The sequence below is a fragment of the Solea senegalensis genome, linkage group LG7, assembly GCF_019176455.1.
Source record: "Solea senegalensis isolate Sse05_10M linkage group LG7, IFAPA_SoseM_1, whole genome shotgun sequence".
Lineage (NCBI taxonomy): Eukaryota > Metazoa > Chordata > Actinopteri > Pleuronectiformes > Soleidae > Solea > Solea senegalensis.
In genome coordinates, this window is record NC_058027.1 from 14,312,984 (window position 1) to 14,337,145 (window position 24,162).

The 24,162-nt window shown below is 42.1% G+C and overlaps 1 protein-coding gene across 4 annotated transcripts in view; it reads right to left on the bottom strand.

Annotated features, from left to right (window-relative positions):
* Positions 1 to 22,735, bottom strand: part of LOC122772724 (SH2 domain-containing adapter protein F-like) — an 89,440-nt gene extending 66,705 nt beyond the window's left edge. For all 4 annotated transcript variants that reach the window (XM_044030954.1, XM_044030951.1, XM_044030952.1 and 1 more), the window contains exons 1-2: positions 22,010 to 22,735; positions 2,119 to 2,251 (exon numbers count right to left, since the gene is read on the bottom strand). In XM_044030954.1, coding sequence (XP_043886889.1) covers positions 2,119 to 2,251; positions 22,010 to 22,444 — 568 coding nt within the window. In that variant the 5' untranslated portion in view covers positions 22,445 to 22,735. The remainder of the gene's footprint in view (positions 1 to 2,118; positions 2,252 to 22,009) is intronic.
* Positions 22,736 to 24,162: the final 1,427 nt, after the last annotated feature.

Genomic DNA, 24,162 nt, shown 5'->3' on the forward strand with positions numbered 1-24,162 from the left:
TGCAGAGTGACAGAGAAGAGAAATGGCAGAGAGCAACGGCGACAGAACGAGGCGGATACCAACCGCTAACTTTTCGAGATTTCATGTCGTCTCTTTCCTGCAGTGCAAAGGCCCACGTAATGGTTGCACGCTCTCCTTTTTTCTTTTTTTTTTAACCAAATAAACGGAGAATTCTGCCTGAGCAGCACACCGTCACTGAGAGATGCAGCGATTACTCTGCAAGACTATGATTGAAAGAGCAGCACCTGACACCTCACTTTATTACTACACAACTGAGGTTTCCATAACCTTGACCAAAACATTTACATGACAAATGTACAAACTTGACTCAGGGGGCAATGGAAAAGAGGCTATACAAAAAGAAGAAAAACAGCTTTGGCTCTCAGTGTTTCTACCCTTGATACATAAAGGTTTAACAACACTGGGGCAGCAACTCACAATTATTTTCAGAATTAATGAATCTGCCAATTATTTTTTCATATGCGTTTCCAAAACTTAAAAACATATGATGTTCTTAAATGTTTTATCCACAAACCAAAATCATTCAGTTGTATTGATCTCTATGTTAAATGGAGCAAAGAAATCAGAAAATATTACATTTTAAGACACTAACAAAATCAGATAATCCATTTTAATTATTAAAAAACAAAAGATGAATTACCTAAATAGGTGGTGATTAATTTAGTAAGTGATGAAACGATGAATCATTGCAGCCCTAAACAACATACTACCAAGTTGGTTCAGTCACTCATAATTATAAATGTAAAGTGTTTGCAAAGTGTTCAATTATGCAAACAAAACTAGTGTTACACACATGCATTTAAGGATGCCTCAAATTATAATGAAGGTTATAATTATTAATACCATTACATTCTACAGCATTGTCAATATAGCCTGTCTGTGCTTATGCTTTCATAAAATCAATGGATTTGTGCATAGACAGATAATGACCCTGTCAATGTCATAAGAGCCAATATTATCAATTTTTCCCCAGCGCAAAAAACAGAACTCCTCCGTGTGCACTAATGCGTGTGAAATTAATCTGACTTAAATCCACCAACACCTCCGAGAAAAACAATGCCTCTCGAGCTTAGTCCAAACAGCAGAAAGATCAGGTGATCAATAGATATGATTGATAAAGCAAGGAGCTCAAAAACTGCACAGCCTCGTGCTTCAAAGACAAGAAAACCAGGAATGACAACAGCAGCAAACTGACGACTTCATCGAATCAAACGAACAGTTGCTGCCAACACTGTGTTTTGTCAATACACCAGATTTCAGAGGTGTGTCGCGTTAACTGTAGAAAGCAAAGAAAACCTTGGAGTAAGTTAAAGAACCAAGTGACGCTGTGAAGGATTTGTTCTTCCTCCACCTGAAAGAGCTGATAAAACTTCGATCTTTTATTCTCAGCTGAGGCAATGACTGGGGTCAGAGGTCCGGAGGCCCGTTGAATAGAAATTGCTGATGAGAATGCTGTAAGCAAGGGATGAGAGGCACCGTCAAATGATGGGTGATATGACTGGGTCACTGCATCAAGGTCTGAATACAAACGTTTTCATATGTCGGTCCAGAGGAGGAAACAGCTGCCACATGTTTTGTGTTTCAGGTTTCATCGCTCTCCGCACATTCCTTTGTCTTTGTCATTGCTGTGCTCGTTTAGCCACAGAATGATGTGTGTACTCTGACACGAGCTGTGCGGAGAACGTGGTTCCGCCGAATTCTTATGTTAACACACATCTATTGTTGTGTCTTTTAAAAAAAAAAATAAAAAAGTATTCCTTCCTGGAAATCACAGTGAGTGTCTGTCTCTGTGTGGGCACACTTTAGATGAATGAACGTTTCCCTTTATTGATCCAATTCTGCTAAGGTATGTTTTTGAAGCACTTAAAGGCCGCAATGATTTCTGGGGACAGAGTCACAGCTCCTGAAAAAGGTTTTGGTATCATTCATGACACCACGGGCCATTTCTGCCCTGATGCACCTGTCATGTAAATTGCCTTTCAGCCTTTTGAGCCTCTCCACCCAATTCCCAGCTAGGAAACATAAAAATCACACAGCATATTGATCAACACTCCGCTGACACTCGTAGTTACTCAAAGTGTGCAAATGACAGCCTACCTGCCATCATCTTCTGAGCCTCGTATGGCTCCATGTAGCCGTCATTCTCAGTCGTCACTTTTTCCGTGGTGGTCTGTGTGCCCCCAGCCTGCTCAGCATCAAAAGGGTCCGCGTAGTCCTCAAGGATAATAAGCTGTAGGACACATAAAAGAGCAAAGGTCAGGCGTTAAAATAGAAAGGTGGCAATACATCTTTACAACATTAACATAACGTAACCACATGTTATTATATATAACCCTTCTGTTGCAGACAGACAGGATTTGGCATGCGTACTTCTCATTAACGTAACTCCTAGACCGTTTGTGACATCTAGAAAACTATGGACTGGACATCTGTCCAGAGTGTGACCCTGTCTTTCACCCTACATTAGCTGAGATTGGCACAGCACACCTGCGTGATCCTTATATGGAGGAAAAGTGGTAGAAGATGGATGGACGGATACCGGAAAGCAGAGAAATAGAGCTTTGCGTCCATACACTTGTCATTACGGTAGCCCTCAGGACAGACAAGATTCACCGTCAGCTTCTCAGTACCGTATTCCTAAATTGAATAACTGCCAGGTATCGAAAGTGAAAAAGGAGCAGAAAGGGGCAGAAGTACTTATTGAACATTTTTTGACAATACTACAGCCATAAAATCAATATAAATCCAGGCAGCCTGATTATCTTGATGGTCATAATAGGGTTAACAATATGTAAGTAACAATATGCAACCGAATGAAATGGTGCATTATATGTAACAATATATACCAGTACATATCTATATGCATCTGTATGTAACAATAAGTGTTTGTAACTACATGCAAAAGTATATAACAATATGTAACTGGATGTAAGAATATGTAATAGGGCTAAACAATGAATTGAAATTGGCAATTTTCAAAGGAACAATATTTCTTAAAGCTAGAATGTGTCGAATAACTATATATAACTGTATCTAATAATATGTGACTGCATGTAACTATGTAACTAACTTTATGTAACAATATATAATCATATTTTACAATAACACTATTATGTTACTTTTGTTACTGTCAACAAAATGTCACAGAATATAGCAATATGTGACAGTATGCAAATGAATCTGAACAAACGTATATTATCATATGTAACGACATGTAACCATATGTGACAATAATAGCGTTATTGTATGTAACAACGTGGAACACTGTGACAATTATATCAGGGAAGTTGCACCACCAGTACAGCTTTGGCCTATGGGCAAAAATCAAGTGACATCCACCGAGGCAGACCAGGAGATGGACAAGTACTGTATATAAACAACGCTCTACCTCTGTGTGCCTCAGCACACCACCACAATGCCTCAGCCTTTAGCCTCAGAGCACACTCTCTGCTACTGCTGGTCTGCCTAATTATATGATAGCCCCGACGACAGAAGAGAACCACAACTGCTCAACTTTCTGAAGACAAACAATTTAGCAGATTTGAGCTGAGCTGGCAGTGAGCCACAGTCTAAATGCAGTCTTTTTCTTCTTTTGCTGAGCATTTTATGCGATGGATGGCAATTAGGTGGATGTCCTGAGATCCAGAAATACAGCCTCAGGGAGCGAGGAGCAACAGTCCACACATCTATAGAGCTTTGGGGTGACATTTCTTAGGACGCCACATGAACAAGTAAAGGTAATTTGAAAGGAAATAATGTTCCATCTGAGCCATCTGCGCTCTGAGTTCAGAGACGTGGGCAAGCTGTTACAAAAACTAACCTTCTCCCTCTATTGAGCTTTCTGTCGATTAAAAAAAAGTGCTTTTGTGCATTTTGTGTATATAATGTTAAACCCGTACCCACACAGACCTATGTGAGCATGCAAACCCTTACATAACTGGCACTACACCCTATGACTCGTGCGAACAGGAAGGGATTTGGTCACATTAATGTCAAACTCATCACTCATCTGGTGGATGAGGCTGGGCGCAGCAAACTGGAGGTGGATCTGACCTCGTGCTGTAGCAACCCTTCTCCCGAGAACAACCACTGTCCATCCCCTGCCCATGTTTGCCAAAGAAAACACCCTATGTAGGCCACCCATGTGAGGCCGCAAAAACTCAAACACTTGGATTTCTCTTCACCTGGGAAAGCACCAATGTTTCCAAAGTGTCACAAGCTCAAGGGGATAATGAGTAAAGCAGCTTAGTGACAGAGAAAGGCTGGCAGGTATATTCCTGCACAGATCACCAGCACTATACATGGATTAGGCAACAATAGCAAAAGGAAGTAAACACCACGGATGGGTTTCATAGCAGATCCTGTGTGTTAAATCCAACTTCTTCAATATTCCCTCTTCATCTGTTTTGGGGAAAATAACCAGGACTTTTATTCTACCACAACATAATTATGGGTTCCTCAAATGTTTTTGCTTCTGTGAATTGAAGCAGGGGGGACATATCCAGTTCAAACATTTCCCTGGTTTGTTTTTGGGCCACAAACAACTGTACATATTTCCCCTCACATGCTTAATTAAAATGCAGCCATCGTAACAAGCGACATGTTTGCAGGCCCAGAGGTCCCAAAACTCAAATTATGCTTCACAGCCACAGTGTCATTACCATCTCACACCTTGTTGCATGGAAACAGAACCATCAGTAATGACAGTGTTACGTGCCAAACCCACTTCGGATCCATCACTGAGAATACAGCCCAAACCTAAGAATAAGTAACCCTCACTAAAAAAACACATGAATCACCTAAATGGAAGGGATGATGGCCAGTGTCCATGTGACTGTGGTGCACATTCTGGAGAAGAGTGGCTAGAACTTTGAGAGTGAAAAACAAACATGTGATTAAACACTTCTTATATTATCCTCAGCTGCTTAAAGATGACAAAAGTAGCTTTCATCTCGCTTTCATCAGTCAAGTTTTAGCACATTAACCTCGGTGCTTCGTATACCTTCATCATTATCCAATATATATGTTCGGGCATGTTTCAAGAAATAAAAGCACAACATTCTGGCAGGAGTTACAGTACATGTGGAGGCGCTCCAAGCACATGACATCATCTTTTGCCTTTCCTGTTGACATTACGCAGGACAAATTAAGGACAGGGCATGTGATGGAAATGTCTGATAGCATCCGAGAGAATGATGTCTGGATCTAATGCAATCAGAGAATCAAAAAAAGAAAATAGGTTGGGGTTTTTGGAGTCCACAAGGTTAAAGAAGACCCTTCATACCCTTCTGAAATACTCTCCACAGATTCTCTAAAGGCTCTTGATGTCCGTTTAACATAATTTAAGAATCTTCTGCTACATAACGCATCGAGGTAAGTTACAACTTGTATCAGCTGAAAGAAAACACTGAATATCTTAATTTTGGCACCTGTGGTCCACACACTGTACACTCACATACGGTTTGTAGAGGCTTGTCATCAAACGGCTTACGCTACAAAAAAAGACTTACATTTTACAAGCATGTGTATATTTAGCACAAAGTAGAGCAGTAAAACCTCTTTTCAGCACCTGACTCGTGTTTCTTCCAGTCAGCAGGGGCAGCAATCGTTTTTCTCCCCCCAACAATTTTTTTTTTTTTAAAAGAAAAAAAAAAAAAGGTTGCAAACAAATTACACTGAAGGAAGTTGGCTGTGGTCATTTGGCATTTGAGTATATGAGGATACTGAATCTCAATCTCTAAGTACATAGCATCAGTTTAAAATCTAAATCTTATACTTTATTAATCCCCTTAGGGAAATCATGTCTCTGCATTTGACCCATCCTAGAATTAGGACGACACTGAGTAACAATGGGGGTCGGTACCTTGCTCAGGGGTACCCCAGCCCTTTTTGACCTGGTGGGGACTTGAACCGGCAGCACTCCAGTTACAAGCCAAGTTCCCTTTCCACTTGGCCACGGGCTGCTGTAAAATGGTTACTGTCCATAATTTTAAAAATGAAATAAACAACAATAATAAAAAAAAGATCATATTCCTGACTTACGTCATCCATCTGTGCAGGGTGGGAGGGAGGCCTGGGCTTTAGCTAACCCAGCACTGTGTTTGTGGACAACATGTCATTAAATTGCCACCAAAACTGTGAGAATAACACTTCTCTACATGCTTGGTGAACAGGTGGTTTGGTTTGGTTTGGTTTGGGTGACCAGGTGGTGGCTGGAGCGTTTACGTGTACATTCTGTACAAACACCGACAAATTCCAAACTCAAGTTACAGCAACATTCACCCACAGTGTCCCCACTAAGTGTCAAGCGTGCATGAGTGTTTACAGAGGGCGAGGTCGTAGCAAACCAGAGCAGATCAAAACAAGGCATCTTATTACAATATGACCACTTATATCAAACACAAGTAATATGACATGAATACTAGGAGTCTGCCGCAAATAAAGCCCTGCTATAGTGTACGGCTGTTGGCCCGTGCTTGATGAAAGCCCTAAAGCTAGAGTAAATGGTGTGGTCAGGTGTATGGGATGATTGCCAATTCCCAATCAGTTCAGAATGACTGGGAAATCCCTACAAATTATCCTTTTTTTTAAGTCAGTATTAACTCCACCCAGTGTCACAATCATAACATCACTACCCCAGTAATGTGTTCAACAGTAGGCGGCCCACACTGATCCTTTTCAGGTTTCTCAGGACTGAAACCATCAAAAGACCACCTCTAAAAAGGCCTCAGCCACTGCAGCCCGGTTCATGTTTCGGTGGGAGATGTGGTTGATATTTCCAAATTGTTGCAATGTGTCCCACTGCACTAATGACTGTGCACTCGACAGAAGCAGGAGCATGAGGTTGTTGAGGAGAGGGGTGCTCGAGAGCGATGGCGTCGCCTGGGGACACACCATCTGCCTTGTGGCATGCCAGGGTGTGTCAGGACTGCAGCCAAGCCACACTTGTCATGAAAGTAAAATTCCCCTCTCAGCACTGCGGAGGGACTGCCGAGAGCCTTAATATATCAGGTCTTGGCTAAGCTGTGATGCAAGCCTGTACGAATCTCACAAAGCCGCCTCACAGGCTTAGGCCGTGTCCATGTGTTGGTTGGGTCCTTTACTGCTCGGCAGCATAGAGTGAGAACTCACTCAATTACTTTCATTCCACAGCTCAGATCCCAGGTTGGCCCACCTGCCAGAGCTCTGGCAGCCCCGTAACAGACTTCTTGAAATGCAATATGGCTGTCAGGCGATAAAGCTGATTTCAAATCAGTGAGAACAGAGGGAGAACATTAGTAAAAGGAGGGAGACTGGAGTAGGCACCTGCCACTTTGGCTCATTGTTCAACGATGCCAGAGCTTCGAGGATTGCAATTCGATTGGGCCTCGGTCTTTCATTAGAAATGAGAAAACACAGGCTTCAACTCTTTCTGCATTCTTAATTGACAGCGAGATTGTGTTTGGCCAGCTAATCAGTTCATCTAGAGCAGAAGAATCTAACTTTGGTGGAAAATGAGCACACAGTTGGGGATTCAGTTATAATAGGCGGCTGCGTTTGTCGGCATAGTGTTGGCCATTTAAAACGACGAACAACTTAACGCCACTGCAATGTAACGGCGGACTGGTTATTTTCACCATGCGACAAACAGCACAAACACTTTCAGACATGTTCATAGATGGAAATAAAGTCTCACTCCCGCTGAATGAGTCCTGACAAGAATATGATATTAATGTCTTGGCTGATCTAGGAAGGATTGAATGCGTCAGGGACTAGTCAAGGTTAAAGCCCCTCTGAGACTGGAAGAAAAGTCAGCAGCAGCAGCAGCAGCAACAGCAACAGCAGCAGGCTGTAGCTGTAGACGGGGCTGACGTGTGTGATTTATGTCTCGCGCCACAAGGGATTTCAACCACTGATAACCTAATACAACTCAGTGCTTAGCAGCTCAATTGCATCAAGGCATTTGAAAAGGCTTTGTTTTTTTGCTGCTACAGCTCTTTTGTTCTTCAGTGTAACAAAAAAAAACAAAAACTAAACACGCCACTATTGTCAGGACAGAAAGACATTTTACAGAAGAGAGGAAGGGAAGGGATAAAAGACAAAGAACGAAGAGACGCTGTTTTTAGTCCGGATGACAGTTTCGACCGCCCTGGTGGAAAAAAAAAAAAGGTTCAAATGGTCCAGTGAAAGCAAAAGTCAGCAAGCTGTAGCTCTGGTAAGTGCCTCTGCTGACGGCTGCTGCACCTTATCTTTGTCTTTAAACACAGGATGGATGCTCTGTGTGCAGTCACCTGCAGAGAACCTGGCCACAGTTGGGGAACTGCTACGAAACACTCCCTTAAGGCAATTTATTTAAGCAGCAATAATCACAGCTTTTCTGTCGAAATAATGCAGTTACTATCAATACGAGACGTTCACATTTCGGAGACACGAGTTTAAATCTTGTTACAATTCATTGAAGGCCCCCCTTCATGAAGACTGAACACTACTGGGTTCTATATCTCCAGAAACAGATTAGGCAGATGGAAAACTGGTGCCGCCTGTAACAGAGAGACAGTGCCGGAGTGAATTTCCCACCCTAGAGAGCTGACATTAATGAAACTTTATTGAAATGTTTCCTGAAAAAAAAGAAAAAAAAAACGACTGCTGCTTGAGCATTTTGCCTCTCAGTGTGCCTAGAAGAGGGATGTGCCTCCTCTAAAGGCCCACTTAAGGGAGTCTGCTGAGGCAGCTAATCAGATTATTACATTTACTATGAGGACGCTATTTCACAATCAGTCAAACGCTACTGCAGTCCATAGAGAGATGAAGAACACGTCACTGCAGATCAACAAAAAAAACAAAAAAACATCTTTATTTCAAAGTGTATTATTTTGGTTTGCTTTGAATCTAATTGGACAATTATTCAAAAGCAGCGCTGGTAAACATGTAATTTGTCCTGTGACAGAGGAAACAAGGTGATTCAATAGATATATACATTGCCATAAAATTTTCTACTATAAACATAAAAAAAGCTAATGTTTCACCTCAAATGTTCTGAGCCCATTAAGTGTTTGTTATTTTCTGTCTTAACCTAGCTAACACTTTAATGTAATAATTATCAAGTTGCTTTTACTTGTCTTACAAGTTGCTGTTTTTAATTTTCCCTTGAGGGATTTTAACTAAATTTCACAAAATACAAGCTATATACAAGATGGCAGGCCCCACTGTAAACAACAGCAACAATAAATCTTTCTACAGCTTTCTACCGTCTTCAAACAATGTCCCAACTTCCAAGGATCTTATCTTAACTGCAGTGGTCCAAGAGGAGGATGATGATGGAAGTTAAAGGGAAAACTGATCTGACCTGAGCTACAAAAGTGAATTACTGTAATCGATAAAAACATCAATCACAATACTGCTAATTTTTTCTTCAAGTATTACCTAATAATAAATTGAAGCACAGCCATAAGCCTCAGAAAAACTACAATACATGGTTTCTTGGAATTCACATCAGCAGGTTCAGGACTATTATGGTCTGTGTGTGATGTACAGTACACTACACTGGATTAGATCAAGCAACACCATTTACACATCCCCAAGCTCAGCCACCAATTTCACATGTGTCTAACAGCTTCACTTCTGGCTGCCAACTTATTTATTACGCACAACCCCCACTTAAACATTGGGACCACATTAAATGTCAGTTCCTCAGAACTCTTGCACTCTTGCCCATGTGGGGCAGCTTCCGCACGGCATCCATGCTGGGGCCAGGGCTCTTTTTGGCACACGGAGGTTATGTTTGTTGTTGATCCTGGTTTGCATGGGAACGTCTCCAGATGCAACAAGAGCGACACTGACACCATGCACCACACTTCTGTAGGGAAACATCAGTGACGCATGAAGGAAAGGGACGCAACTTCCAGTTCCCCATAACACCACAGTATGGGGTTGCACATATGCACTCGCTAATCATGTGCATCTGCATGATTTGCAGATCAAAAAGAACTTAAACTATAAACTATAGATTAAGTTTAAGAAAAAAAATAATACACTGACAACATTCAGCTGCTTTGGTCCCCACTAAAGCATAGAAGTGACGGAAGGACAGAGAATTTGGCAACGTGGTTAGCCACAACATTTTCCTGTGAGGTGACAAAGATGGAAGAGATTTCTTTTATCGCTTTACACATACTTTAAAGCCCTATTACTTTAGTTTACTCAATTAGAAAAAAAAAGATTTTAAAGTACAATCTCATCAATCAATTCTGGCCTCTGAAACAAACAAAATGTATACCCAAACAAAAAAGTTTAACATTTTGTGTGTTTTAAAAGGTCAAAAGGTAACAAGGATGACTTTGCTATGCATCATAAATTATTTTCACACTTCTAAAATTCTTAAAGCACTGCTAAATGCATCCTACTTAGAGGAATAAAATAAACATCTGGCACCCGATACCACTTCTGTGTCATCATTTTCAGGCTATAAAGTAAGCAGATGTGAATAAATAATAGTGATAATTTCGGAGAAACGCGCTCAGTTGCACCCATAAAAAAACATATATCTTAATCCTCCATCCCTTTTTATAAATTCTACTAAAGCAAGTCACTTACGGGGTAATTATCCGTCTTTGACAGTTTCAACCAGCTAAATGTGGACCCTCGCAAATCAATACATTCTTTCGGTGGCTGCTCTTTCCTGATAAATGAAAGCATGGCCTCCCGAGGCAGTGAAGAAGAAAAAAACACCACACCTTTTCCCTAGGGACCTGCTTCATTGACACAAACTCCACACGACCACCAGTGGAGAAGAGAGAGGAGCCCGAAGGTTGCACCCTGTAAAGGTGTTCTTAATGTGCGGCAGATATCCAAGATTAAGTATTTTAAGACATGCTTGACAAAATCCAATTTCCTTCCCGTGCTCCGATCCCTGTGTTATTGGCAGTGTTTCTGCTACACACAGTTAGTGGTGCGGCACCACACTCCAGAATAATTCAGGCGCTATGATGGAAAGTTTAAATTTGATAAAATACAATAATCCTGTGCCCGTGCGAATGATAGAGTGACCCTCAACATGGCTACAAAAGGTTCCCAACATTAATAAAAAGCTTGTTTTTCATTCAGGTGTGAGGTATACACTGGCTGGCAGAATATACATTTTCCACCTACCAATCTCAATGCAGTTCTCGCCGCATTTCATGTTTCTCACAGGACGCTTATGCAAAATCATCATTGTTTATCATGGCTTTTTAAGGGCAGTTAGTCATAAAGCCATTAGAGAAACCTCAGCCTCAATCTGGCTGTAAGGAAAGCTAGAGATTTCAATGCGTGGGCATCTGGGTCAAGGTGCGAAACTGTGGCCTCAGATCACCTGTGTGTGTGGCAAGGACACGTCCAGGTTCCTGTATGTCGCCGAATCCAACAATAGGGTGCGGGGTGGAGTCCAATCACGCTGCCATTGCTACGTGGCTTCCCACCTCTCCATGTAGGACAGCATAAGGCGAGAGAGGCTATATTAAGAGGGGGTGAGGAACAATCACCAGTCTGCTGCCACAAACAGCTGTCAGCAGCTACAAGAATGTGTAAGTACGTGCCATCGCCATTTGTCACCATTTCTGACATCTCGATTGCTCGAGTTCGAAACAGCTGAGAACATAAACCATGGATATATTTCAGCGAGCGAGCTGCAGCAGCCAGAGCACGCAGCCTACACACAGAGAGGCGAGCGCAGACTTGTCAAGTTAAAAAGGGAATGTCACCAAGTTGTAAACACTTCCTGTCAGGAAGGGAGCACTTCCTTAATCCTGGAGCAACCCAACCATTCCGATCACATAATCAAATAGGTTTAACTTCAACAATGCCAGCGCAATGTGAAGCAGATCCGAGCGACGTCACAACAGAATCAAGAGTTGTGTCTCATTTATAAAACATATGAAATGAAGAGTCTGGCATCCCACCTAGGAGAAATGCAAGTGTTCAGCTTCCTGGTGGGCGCTCAGATCCCACGGCAAGACAGAGGTCTGACCGTCTGCTGCAGTGTGACACAAAAACAACTGCCTGCACTCGCACAGAGAAATGCTCTCTCCCGCATATTGTATTTTGATGCAAAAAGAATTATTTTATCTAGTATCTGGGAGGAAAATCTGATTTCACCAAAATTGTGCCAAAAAAAAAAACAACTCAGTGCTTCATAGTGATTCTCCCTCCTTTCAGATGGCTTGCAACCTTAGGGCACAATTTGTTTCCTTTTAAAATCGGTGTGTGACGATCTGCCTGCCTACCCGGACTCCCTCCTTCTAGACTCAGCTACATACACACTGTCATTAAGCAAAACAGAGCCATGTGTTGACAACTCCCCAGTGGCCAGAGCTGCGGCACTAGTCTGCAGACTAATTGTAACCTGGTGGAGTCACATGACTGATCTTCTGGTGCAAAGCTAGACAAAGCAAATCGAGCAACAAACACAACAGCCTCCATCGGGGACTCTTTAAACTGGAGGGAAGGCTCCCAGAAGGTGGGGAAGAGGGGAAAATAAGCAAACAATAGCTACAGGCCATCATTTCAGAGGTCTGTAACTTCCACACACATGTGGTGAGACGGTCGTGTATAAAACTAAACCAGTGAGGCGGGATTGCAGCACCGTGATGTAAATGTGATGCGATGTATACATTTACCAAAATTATACCTCGACAAAAAGCTGAAAACCTCTCAGTGCTCAATTGAATGAGCGTTACATTATGGCTTCCAGCACATCCACCGGATGACTTCATCCTGTTTAGAGCGAGGCGGACCTTAAACACGCACAGTATGAATCTGTGCACCGCAGTGCACTGTGCTCCTTCCTCCCTTTCAAAGTACTCTTCAAGGATTTTGTTCAGGTCACAGGAATGTGTTGTGACAGTCTTTTCTCAATGAAAGTAAGGCTGGTGGAAAAAAATGTCTGTCATGACAAGAGTACTTTACTGTATATTTTTGGCGAAGGTAATTAAGACTGAATATCGTGTCTGGTCTTGAAGGAGCCCAGTGAGTTTGTGAAAAAAGGCTTCCGATGCTTAAAATAGCTCAGGAAATGCATGGCATTCTTTAACACTTCAGTAGAAAGTTAAAACATCAGACTGGGAACACACACATCTCACACTTTCGACTTCACTGTTGCTCGTCACAGCAGCCATGGCAACGCACTGGCTTAGTTATACATTTATCACAATTGTCAAAACAATTATGTGCTTGCTTAAGATGTGAGTCACACGTCTTTCCACTGGTGATGGTAAGAAATTTGTCACCGCTGAGAATGATGAAGAGAAACAACAACTGTAAAAATCCCCGGCATGAACAACACATCGTTTACAGTAATCTGTTCCACCTGCGTATCATACTGTCACAGTACTGATAAACTAAAGTAAAACATCAACGTCGTTTTAGGACTGTGGATAATTACTGTGCCAACTCTGTACTTATTATGCCGGGATTATGTTTTATTCAGAGCTGAGGTGACTTTTTAAAAACATAATCATTCAACTGAGAAAGATAGGAAAAAAAGACTTATGTTCAACTCTATGACTTTTATTCAGTCACAGAGCAGGTTTGTGAAAACGTCACAACAAGGACACATCCTGCAACGATCTGACACTTTAGTCCACTCGAGCCCGCTATCACCCTGGGCAGCCTCTGATACCGAGAGCAAAAAGCACCACGCTTAAAAATGGGGCGATATAACAAAACATGATGGCTTCTGATGCTTTCATTCATTTTCTGGCTCCCAGAGGAAAACCAATCTCACAGACTCAGGTGATATTGACATTTGTGCTTGACATTTCTTCTATCACGAGCAAAGATGAGGGCATGAAAGGCCAGTGGGATGCATTTATAAAAACTGCACGGAAATCTGGAGAGCCTGGGTGGAAGACCAAGCAGAGATATTCACAGCGTGGTGAAACGAAGACAAGCCAAACACTTGCACACACTACGAGCTCTCATCTACCTGTGCTGAAGTACTGTGGTTTCTCTCAGACTGTGATTGACAAGCGAGAGTTCAACCGAGATATTAACTACATGATCGAATACAGAAATACACAAAATAATGCATAGACCTACATATCAAACATTAGCTATGTTTACATGGACACAAGTATTTGGAATAAAAGCCTAATCAGAATACAAAATATGTCATGTAAATCTGAAAATGCTTATCTGACACACACACACACACACACACACACACACACACACACACACACACACACACACACACACACACACACACACACACACACACACACACACACACACACACACACACACACACACACACACACACACACACACACACACACACACCATAGGAAATCTATTTCATTCCGAACGAGAGGGCTGGGACATGCTCATCAACATTCGGATTGGTGTTCATATAAAGAGTCTGGTTTGGTGTATTTCCATCCCAAAAAAGGAATAAATACCAGCCATGCAAGTCCTAGATGCAGAAGAGGAGGAAAATGAGATGGATAGTGGACAGCGAGTGGACACATGGACGTGGAAGTGAAGCTTATAGTCTAAAATAGTCCATTCCGAACGCTTCACGCACATGTACACACACTACAATTGGATCATTTTTTATCCATATGAACGATTGAACGGTATCTTTTTATCCACATGTAAACATAGCTATTGATCATATTAAGGAGAGTTCTGCATCAAGACTAGAAAAAAAAAAAAATATGACTTGCCTGCAGGCCTTAACCAAGGTCACATGATCTTTTGGTCAGTTACTGTGTCGCATTAGGTGATTACAGAGCCATAAATCCATGCTGTGACGTGACAGATGACACAGCGGTACCAAACTCGACCAATCATTATAATCGATGTGATGAAATTCAAAGGAACCGCGGGGCAGGGCCAGACAACACTCAGCGAGGACTGAATACAAACAAACAACAGCATCCAAAGTGCTGTGAATGATTCTTGCTTTGTTCAGGACAGGTCGGCGCATCAGTTCCTCAACGAGAACCTGAGGTAAAAGTTACTTCTGCACTTGCAGAGTGCTTCTGTGCTTTTATTTGTCAATGTCACTGATGTCAAAAAAAATCAGAACGTGCCGGACTTTCTGTCTGGAGGCTGTGAGGTGTCCCAGATCCATCTAGGACTGCAGTTCACTATAACACACTACTCACCGTGGTGCAGTCTACATGATACGCAGGTATACGGCGCATATCCACAACAAAAGGGTGCAGGATTTCCGTATTACCACTTAAAAATGTGCATTAATTCATATCAACATTTTTGGACAGAAATTGCACCCATGTAATTTGTTTTTGCAATTTAAAATTGGAGTCATTTTCATTAAAAGCCCTAATTAAATATAATAAAATTCACCACGTGCATACTTTTTTGTAGGTTATTGCACTGCTGGTCTGGCAACCCATGCTGCGTTTAGTGTGTGTGTGTTTTTTTTTTTGACCGTTGCAGTTTACTGTCCCTGCACACTAATGCATCACAGTTATAAACAAGCAAGGGGAAATGAGAAGGAAGAAAGCAACACTTTTTGAGTGTTTTCAACAGCCTGTTCCCAAATCTACAGACATTTCAGAGCACTGCTGTAGCTGCAAGCACGAGACGGGAGCCTGATCCTAAAATACCTCCACTGGTAAGCGTATACAAGTATGTGATAGGTAGGGATGTTATACTCAGTGTCTGCCTTTGTTAATACTGTTGTGTCAAGCAAGCTTACACTATGCAGCTTGTTGTTTATTTATTTTTTTGTAGACGCTGTGCTCGTTATTACTGATAACTACTTTACAAAGTGTGTGTGTGTATGTATGTGTGATATGTAACTACTGGTTTCTGACATGCTACGTGTTCATGGGGAATTAAACTCATGCTTTAAATGTCCAGTCTGAAATGGGTCATAAAGACGCTGCTCGTGTACATCTGTGCTGTATTTTAAAACCGTAGCATTTCACTTCATGGGGTCACATGAACTGTAAGAAACAATGCAGGAAATTTGGACTCAATTCCCGAGTTATAGGTGAAAATGGTCGACACTTTCCTCACCTTATTCTGATGAGTGCCTCTTTGAACACGCACTAAAGATTCAACCTGCTTTCACTGCGATGTTTTTTGTGAAATATTATGCCAGTAACAAAGAAACACATACTGACAGGAAGCAAAACATAACCTTTTCAAGCTATGAAATAGACATATTTTCTTCAGCCCTCCTGCATAATAAGTTGAATTGCTGGCTGAGCATGTCGTCTTATACAACAGCGCATGGAGGGAAAATAAGCACAGAGGACATCTGTCAATCCATACGCCTCTGTTGGCTGCACATTAGCTGTCTGAGCTTCTGATGCATACTTCTATAGATAGATATGCAACTTGGCTCAGAGGATCACTGAGTCAAAGGGACCCAGAGCCCTGGAGGGGGCATAAGCGTGATTGGAGCAGCAGTTTCTCAGGCGCAGCTACAGTATCAGCCAAGAACGCTGACGATGACGGGCAGCACTTCACAAGGATGCTGCCGCCCGTCAGCTCCGCACCGCTGCTTTTGTTTACACGTTTCCAAGTGGAGTCCGTCATCACTTGCGGGTGTCCTTGAGAAAGGCTAGGTTAGTGCCGAGTAGAGCGATGAGCTGGGAGATGAAGCCTTTAATTAGCTCCATGGCGAGATGAGAATTGATCATTTCCCTCAGCTTACTATACCATGACCAGGGCCTGGCATCATTAAAAACCAAACACATCACAATGCTTTGAAAACACAGAACTACAAGTGACAATGGGCATAGCAATAAAACTCCAAACTACAGACAGACAACAACCCCTCTAAGGAGACGGTTGGGGGAAAAAAGGGTATGTGAAAATGTAGCTGATATACTACAATTTGCAGAACAGATCAAGATAACTTCTTTATCTTCCCTTTTACCCAGTGGAGGCCGGTGAATTGAAACGGACTTGAGGAAATTCACTTGATGCTGCTATTGGCATTTCAGGAATTAGGTAAGCACTGATATAATTAGCATTCATGAGTCAAGTAATTAAATCATCAATGAAACTAAGCAATGCTGTTAAGACAGTGGCTTCTTTGCTCCGTCTCCTGCAAGTCAGTGTTTAGTCGAGTAGAAAACACAGCAGATAGTGTCTCCTGTTATTTTCCATGTTTAATATCCATGTGTAGATTTGAAATAAACTGCTATTTTTTCCACTGCCCACAAAAGTAAGTGAGTAAATGGCTAAACTAAAGTATGAGGAAAGGTTATGAAATATTAGATGACAGAGAGAGGCTGTTTGAGTCTAATCTTGCTAAAATTAAAAGTATGATAAAAGTTCAAAATGACATTCCGTAGCGCACAGAAGTCGAAGTGCATCGACTCATTTGAATCAACTTTAGTGCATCAATGTGCGGGCTTTGAGCGAAGTGCCAGATTTACAGTTACTGTCATTTATGATTATTATTTCCATGCTCAATAAAACTGAAGTTTATGTGCTGATAACTCTTGTGGGTTAGACAGTGAATTTTCTCACAGGGATCAGATACGCTTGAGTTTGTGATTTCTTTACGTCTGGAACTCGTTCCCCCAAGTCTTCCCCGCCGACATCCGACAAGGTACTTATGATACTTGTATGTGTAATAATTGTAGTAATTAAAATAATTGTAAGTATCTAACGTTTGTCAGATTATCTTTGGGATATCCAAGCCTGTGCCTACTTCCGGTCCATTGAGCTGTCAAAACTCAGTAGCCAATCAGCAGGCAGCTTCCTAAGGCCCGCCCGTAGACAGAATTGCAAACAAAAAACCAGGGAGCGCAAACACAAGCGAAATTCCGATCATTTTGATTGATTGAATCGATATTGTATTTGATTTTGAGGTTCATTTTTGTTTGCTCAATTCATAAAGTCTTTGCTTCTTTAGAAGTGTAGTTTGATAACACTGACACAAATCTAATTCCATAGACTAATGCACTAAAGCACGTTTCAATCTGACAATATTGTTGAAGACTGACAATTTTTTCATTTCTTATTTCCAACATGAACCATTGCAACATCAGAATGAATACAGACCTAACACATTCAACCTGTCAACATCAGCCTGAGGGAAGAGTAACAGCAAAATGGGCATCCTCCAACAGAGACTGTTGAAACAAGTGTACATATATAATTGGAAAATACTAAGTTTGTATACAGCGCTCAAAGAATCCTCACTTGGAGAGTCTCTCTGACAAATATTTACAACATGATCATGTCCAGGCCACAGTCGAAGCTTTGGGTCGAACTATAATCCTCACAACCGTTTCGGGATAAGCCTCGCAGCGCTCAATGAGGCAACAGTGTAGTTACTGAAGAGCACGGTGAATTACTGAAAAGGTTTCAAAGTGCCAATTATACATCCGCTAATATATTTGCAGGCATGTTCTCATTTCTTGACATTTCAGAAATATTGCACCCAGTGGCTTATTAAATGTGACAACTGCAAGACTGTTTTTTTTTTTGGTGTGTGTTTTGTTTTTTGTTTTCTGCATCTCATGTGTGAGAGTTATTCCTGCTGCAAACTTCTCTCTCCTCCTGAGACGGTAAGGTTTAACTCTCGATTCAACAACAGCACTGGAAAAACAAGTCACAGTCTTCATAATTTTAACATAATCTGTGGATTAGTCAGGGGAAGGGACAACATTTGAGATTAAAATGGTCACTATGTTATGTGTGTATTATGTTAAAACATAAAACAGCAACACCTCCATTTATATGAGTCCCCTTTAAGCCTTGCTATCACAACTCTACTTCCTTTTCTCTTGACCACTGGGATGGGTTTTTTGTTATTTTAATTTTACCACAAAGAAACTGCTTTACTCCATATCCAAAACAACAAAGAGAACAGCATTCACTCAGTATATGCCATGTTTTTCACACTGGGCTGTTTATTATGTCACAACACCAGCTCTGGGGAAAAAGTGTGCGTCCTTACCAGCATCATTAGGACACAGATTATGTGATGACTTTGCTGCCTCTTTCATCAATATAAAATATTTTGAAACAAATTCATGAAAAACTGACAAAAAAAGACTGGTTATTTTCAGCAAAACACCAATATAACCTTTTTTTCCCCCATCACACTTTGCTTCTCCACAACTGCGCCATTTTAATGTATCCCCCAGCACCTGTCAATCAGTTGTCAATAATGATTTAGTTCATTCACACTACGAGGTATGAGGTAATTAAACCACACTATATAATCAGCTGCCTGCCTGTGTGTTGAAGCTAAATGGTGAAAGAGCTCAGGGGAGGGAGGCAACTGTACACCTGTCTTGAGCAGATCCAAATTGGCATTAGTTAACCAGAGACAACTCTAATTCATCAGTTTCAACAGTTGCAATGGTTGGATGATATGTGGAGATTCTGGCTACCTGTTTGTTTTGCTGATAAAAGATGGATGTTAATAAAAACCAGCTGAAGGCAGAATCTTACAAACATCAACACATGAAATTCATGTTTCATGAGGGGAAAAGGGAAAAAATAGCCATGCCAGTAAACACTGGGACAAGGCAAAAAAAAAACAGCAACAACACTCTTGTGACACGTTGTAGACACCGTGGCTTCTGATTCAAAATGTGGAGCTAAAACCAACTGTGAGCTCGCCACAGGACACAGTACAGGTGTAAAAGCAAACACGGGGGCAGGAGGAGGAGGCGGAAGTAGCATGAAGGTGAAATTAAGACAACCGCAAGAATTTCAGAGCACGGCTGTCACTGAATGGCGTGATCCGAGAAGGAAACAGTGGTGCACAGTGTGTATTTTCACATGGTCGTGATTTCTCCTGTGTGAGCCATGCAGGCACATTCCTCAGCGGGATCACACTCATCATACAGTATGTCCTTAACCTTGCCGTCACGAAGCGTCTCAGGTTCCTTCAAATGAACCTGCTGTGTGAATTCCTGAGAGGCCTGACATGACAGTACAACTGTCTGCATGCATTCTGCCTGTACGTCTCCACACATTCACTTTGTACTGACGAATGTGCGATCAGCTCCGTGTTGGGACCACATTTAAAGACGGGGGTGGGGCAAGGTCTGAGCTGTTATGCTCACAGAAGTGTGCCGAGAGAGGCTCAAATTAGAGCTATACATCCATAAACTCATCACCAGTAATACCCCCCCCCTCCCCGGGAGGCAGCAGCAGCAGGGATCACTGCAAAATGAGAACATTCACTAAATTGATCTGTCTAGTTAAATAAGATTAGATTAAAGTTAAATTAGAGACACTCACACTGGGTTAAGTCTACATCAATGGAATTGCTTGGGAAAAGGCTGCGTGCGCGCACGCACACACACGTGTACATTTCACCCAGTGGTGAACTGTGAGTTAATGTCTCTGCACAAAGTGAACAAAAGACACTCAGACGTCACTATTAAATTCATATCTACTGAAATACTGAGATGTGTGTGTCAACACAGCCTGGGCTGCTCCCTCCACTGCACGGCATGGCACAGCACAGCACACCACAGCACACCCTGTTAGTGCAGGTTACTTATCTGACAGGGGGGTGGATGTGTGTCGCAACTTGTGTGGACAGCTGTTGTGCGGTCGTGATAACAAGTTGAGCCGGTTGTAATGATTCATTCCTGACACGAGTATAGCTGAGGTCAAATGCTTCATACACAGATTGTTCTCTCCGTGACAGTGAAAACTACAGGCCTGTTTCACAGCAGACATCCTGGCACAGGTGTTAGCCATTACATTAACGACGGCTCCGTTTGGCCCGTGTAGGTCAGCAGAGTGCGACAGCCAGTGAGCCGTGGCGCATCCAAAAAGTTACTACCTGAGTGACATGAGCCATAAATATGTCCGAGGCAGCCGTAATACAGTAGCTTTCGCATGTCCTGTAGCGTTAGATACAACTGACTGAGCCATTGTTTATGAAAAGAAAGGAGATAACGCAGCTACATAATCAAAAGGCAGCGGCGGTTAACTTAAACTACAATGAAGATTGATGCTTATCAGTTACCATCGCCTGTGAATAACTGTCAGCTTTACGTTAACCTCATCAGTGACTGTAACTGTGACCACATTGCACAATATCTATGACTAACATGTAACGTTCCCCTATGTCCCTGATGTCCGCCACTACCAAAACACTGTCAGTGCCTCTTAATGATGTAAGCCAAACGGATCTGGCACCACCCATCCCTCTGCTAAAAGCAATTATCCCATCAAAGTGCTTAACATCCAACTTTTTTAGTCCTAGAATTTATTACTGAAACTTTTTGTGGGTGCATTTTAAACCCGAGTCCAACCTGTTTCCCTATGTTAGACAACGATGTTGTGGTTGTGCTCCCTCCTTACCTTTTGTCAGTCTTTACTTGAAACAAAAACTTGCAAAGAGCTGTTCAGCTTTACTTGAATTGTAAATGACATTGGTTCCTCGTTAAAAATGCAGCACTATAGCTTTAACGCCTTAGTTTTCATTCTTTGTCACATTCAAGTCCCTGACCTCCTGACATTTTTCATTCAAACAAAAAGTGACTGGGAAAAGACTGAGGACACTATTTTTGGACCATTTGGATTCACACAGTGATTCAGCATGCACTCTAAACATTTGTGGAAAGCTAAATGGAACTCAGCCATCATTAATTTGATTATGTACACCTGTCAACACTCGGTGCCATGGAGACAACAATCTAAAGAGTGTATTTCTGTGATTCAGTAGACTCAGTGGGGAGATGTTAGAGCCCTGCAAATAGTTATTGGTCACTTGTCAAATGATTGAAATACTTTACTGTTTCGGACATGGTCAACTGAATCTTAAAGTCTTCATTATTGCATAGGAATACAGAGTGGTTTATATTTTTTAATGGCGTCACACGCGGTAATGTTGCGTAAAACCTATGGAGAGGTGAATATTTAACTAAAATCTGCTAACAAAAAAAAAAAGTCGTTCCAGAATTAGAATAACCGCTTTTTGTTTCCATAAATAAATATTCATTGGGCAAGTAAACAAAAAAAAGTTGTTGAGCTCAACCAAAAACTTGCCGAGTCCTATACGCACCTTGTCCTTGTTATCGTGGTCCGGAGCAGGTGAGGTGGGAGACTTGACGCTGCCCACGGCCACCGCCTGGGTGACGGTGACCGGGCCGCCCGGAGCCGGGCTGCTCTTCTCGATGGTTTCCACCTTGATGAGTCGGTGCTTCGGCGACACATACTTGATATCCGGCGAGCCCACCACGGTGTTTAAGTTCTGCCCGAACGAAATATTTCCACCGGGAGTGTACGGGTCCTCGAAGTCCAGCTCTTTCTGAAGTTTGTAGGCAGCGAGTATGTCCGGCTGGACGGGGCTCGGGAAGGCGGCCGCGGAGCTTGTTTGCTGGAAGCCAGGCGCACCGGGCACACCGGTGTGACAATGTCTGTAGTCCGGTTTCGGAGGCGCCGGAGGAGGTGCTTTGGTAGTTTTGAATCCGAGGTGCTCCTTGAACCACTTGGCCATGCTGCCAGTGCATCGCTCACAAGTCAGTGAATGTAGTTTTAGTTCCAGCGGAGCCCCGAGCGTGTTCCGGTCACAGTGGGATCCTCGGGTCACCCGCGGCCAGACGACCGGGCTTGGGAGCGCGTGTCGCCACTCTGGTGCGGCTGTGGAGTGTGAGTGAGCCGGGAGGAGAAATAGAGAGAGACCACAGGCACTTTTTCTGATCTGCCCAGCCGCAACTCTGTCACTCTCTCTCTCGCACACACACTCAAACACACGCGTGTACTCACGCGCTCTCTCTCTCTCTCGCTCGTTCTTTCTTTCTCTCTCTCACACACACACACTCACTCACTCACACACTCTGTCGCCGTTCTGACGGACTGCTCCGCTGTTCCCCACGTCAGGTTTGCCAGACGACGCAACAACATGGGAGCGATTGTGCAAGAGGAACAACCGAACACACGCCCCCCGACAAACAAACCTGCGCTCCCCACCTGAGAACTCTCACTGCCCCCTACCGGTCATCTGAAACTACGCTCATTCAGGGGTGGTCTGCAACCTGCGGCTCTGGAGCCACATGTGGCTCCTAAGCCCCTCTGCAGTGGTTCCTAGTAGTTTTCAGAAAAATAATCAAGGCAAGAAATACAAGTGTTTTAATATTTGGTCAAATGCAATATTAAAGAAGCCTCGACTAACTTGTGTTTGATTATGTGTAAAGCCATTACCGACACTTAAATAATGAAATGACATGTACATGAAGAAGTACACATTTGGAGTCCTGTTGGATTCACATACCTATTTAAGCAAGGCAGGTTTGCTCAAGCATGAACTACATACAATCCAAATACTGCTTCATTTATTTCAAAGTGGGTTGATTTTAATTTCATTAATTTGCCACAAACAATGGAAGCACTAGGTCTACATAATTCTGTGTTCTGTATTTTGTTCTCCACTTTGTAAGAGGCTGGGTGTAAACAGCAATGAAACGTCAACAGTTTTCTTTTTGTAGTTTGTACATTTCATAAATGCAAGAACCTATCGTTCTTTTATATGTAATATATATATAATATGTCGTTCTTTTATATATATTATATATAAAAGAACGATCGTTTATCTGTATAAAAACCGTTATACATGTTATTATCTTCATTTTATTGGTCAAATGGGTTTTGCGGCTCAAGATTAATTTTATTTGGGTGGAGAGGGGATAAAATTAATGTTTTCATCCTAAAAGTCGCAGGCCCCTTGTATAGACCAGTGTTTGTATGGCACCAAATATCCTTGCTTTGCTGTTTTTCATGTTCTTTGTGTGAAATATGCTGTTATATTTCTGTACAAACTGTTTGGAGTTCAATAGGATTACAGAGGCAATACCTAATAAAGTGGCCGACTCGTAACACAGCACAACAATGTCTGTGTTTATTGTCCTCTATGGTCTATGGGGAGTTGATGATACACCTGGACTCATGATTTCATAATGCAAGCTGTAGTTCATCCCACAATGTGTGTCAGGTTTTTTTTTGTTTTTTTTTTAAACTTTTAAAAACACACATTGTGAATATGTTGATGAAAGGAAGAAATGGTACCACAAAAATAACAGTAAATGAAGCAGACATTTGAGGTTCTACGATGAATGTGTTCATTCACTATCACATCGCTTTAGTCCTAGAAACATCAATGCAAGCAAAAAAAAAACAACAACAAAAAATAAAATAAAACACATACGACCAGCACCAAGA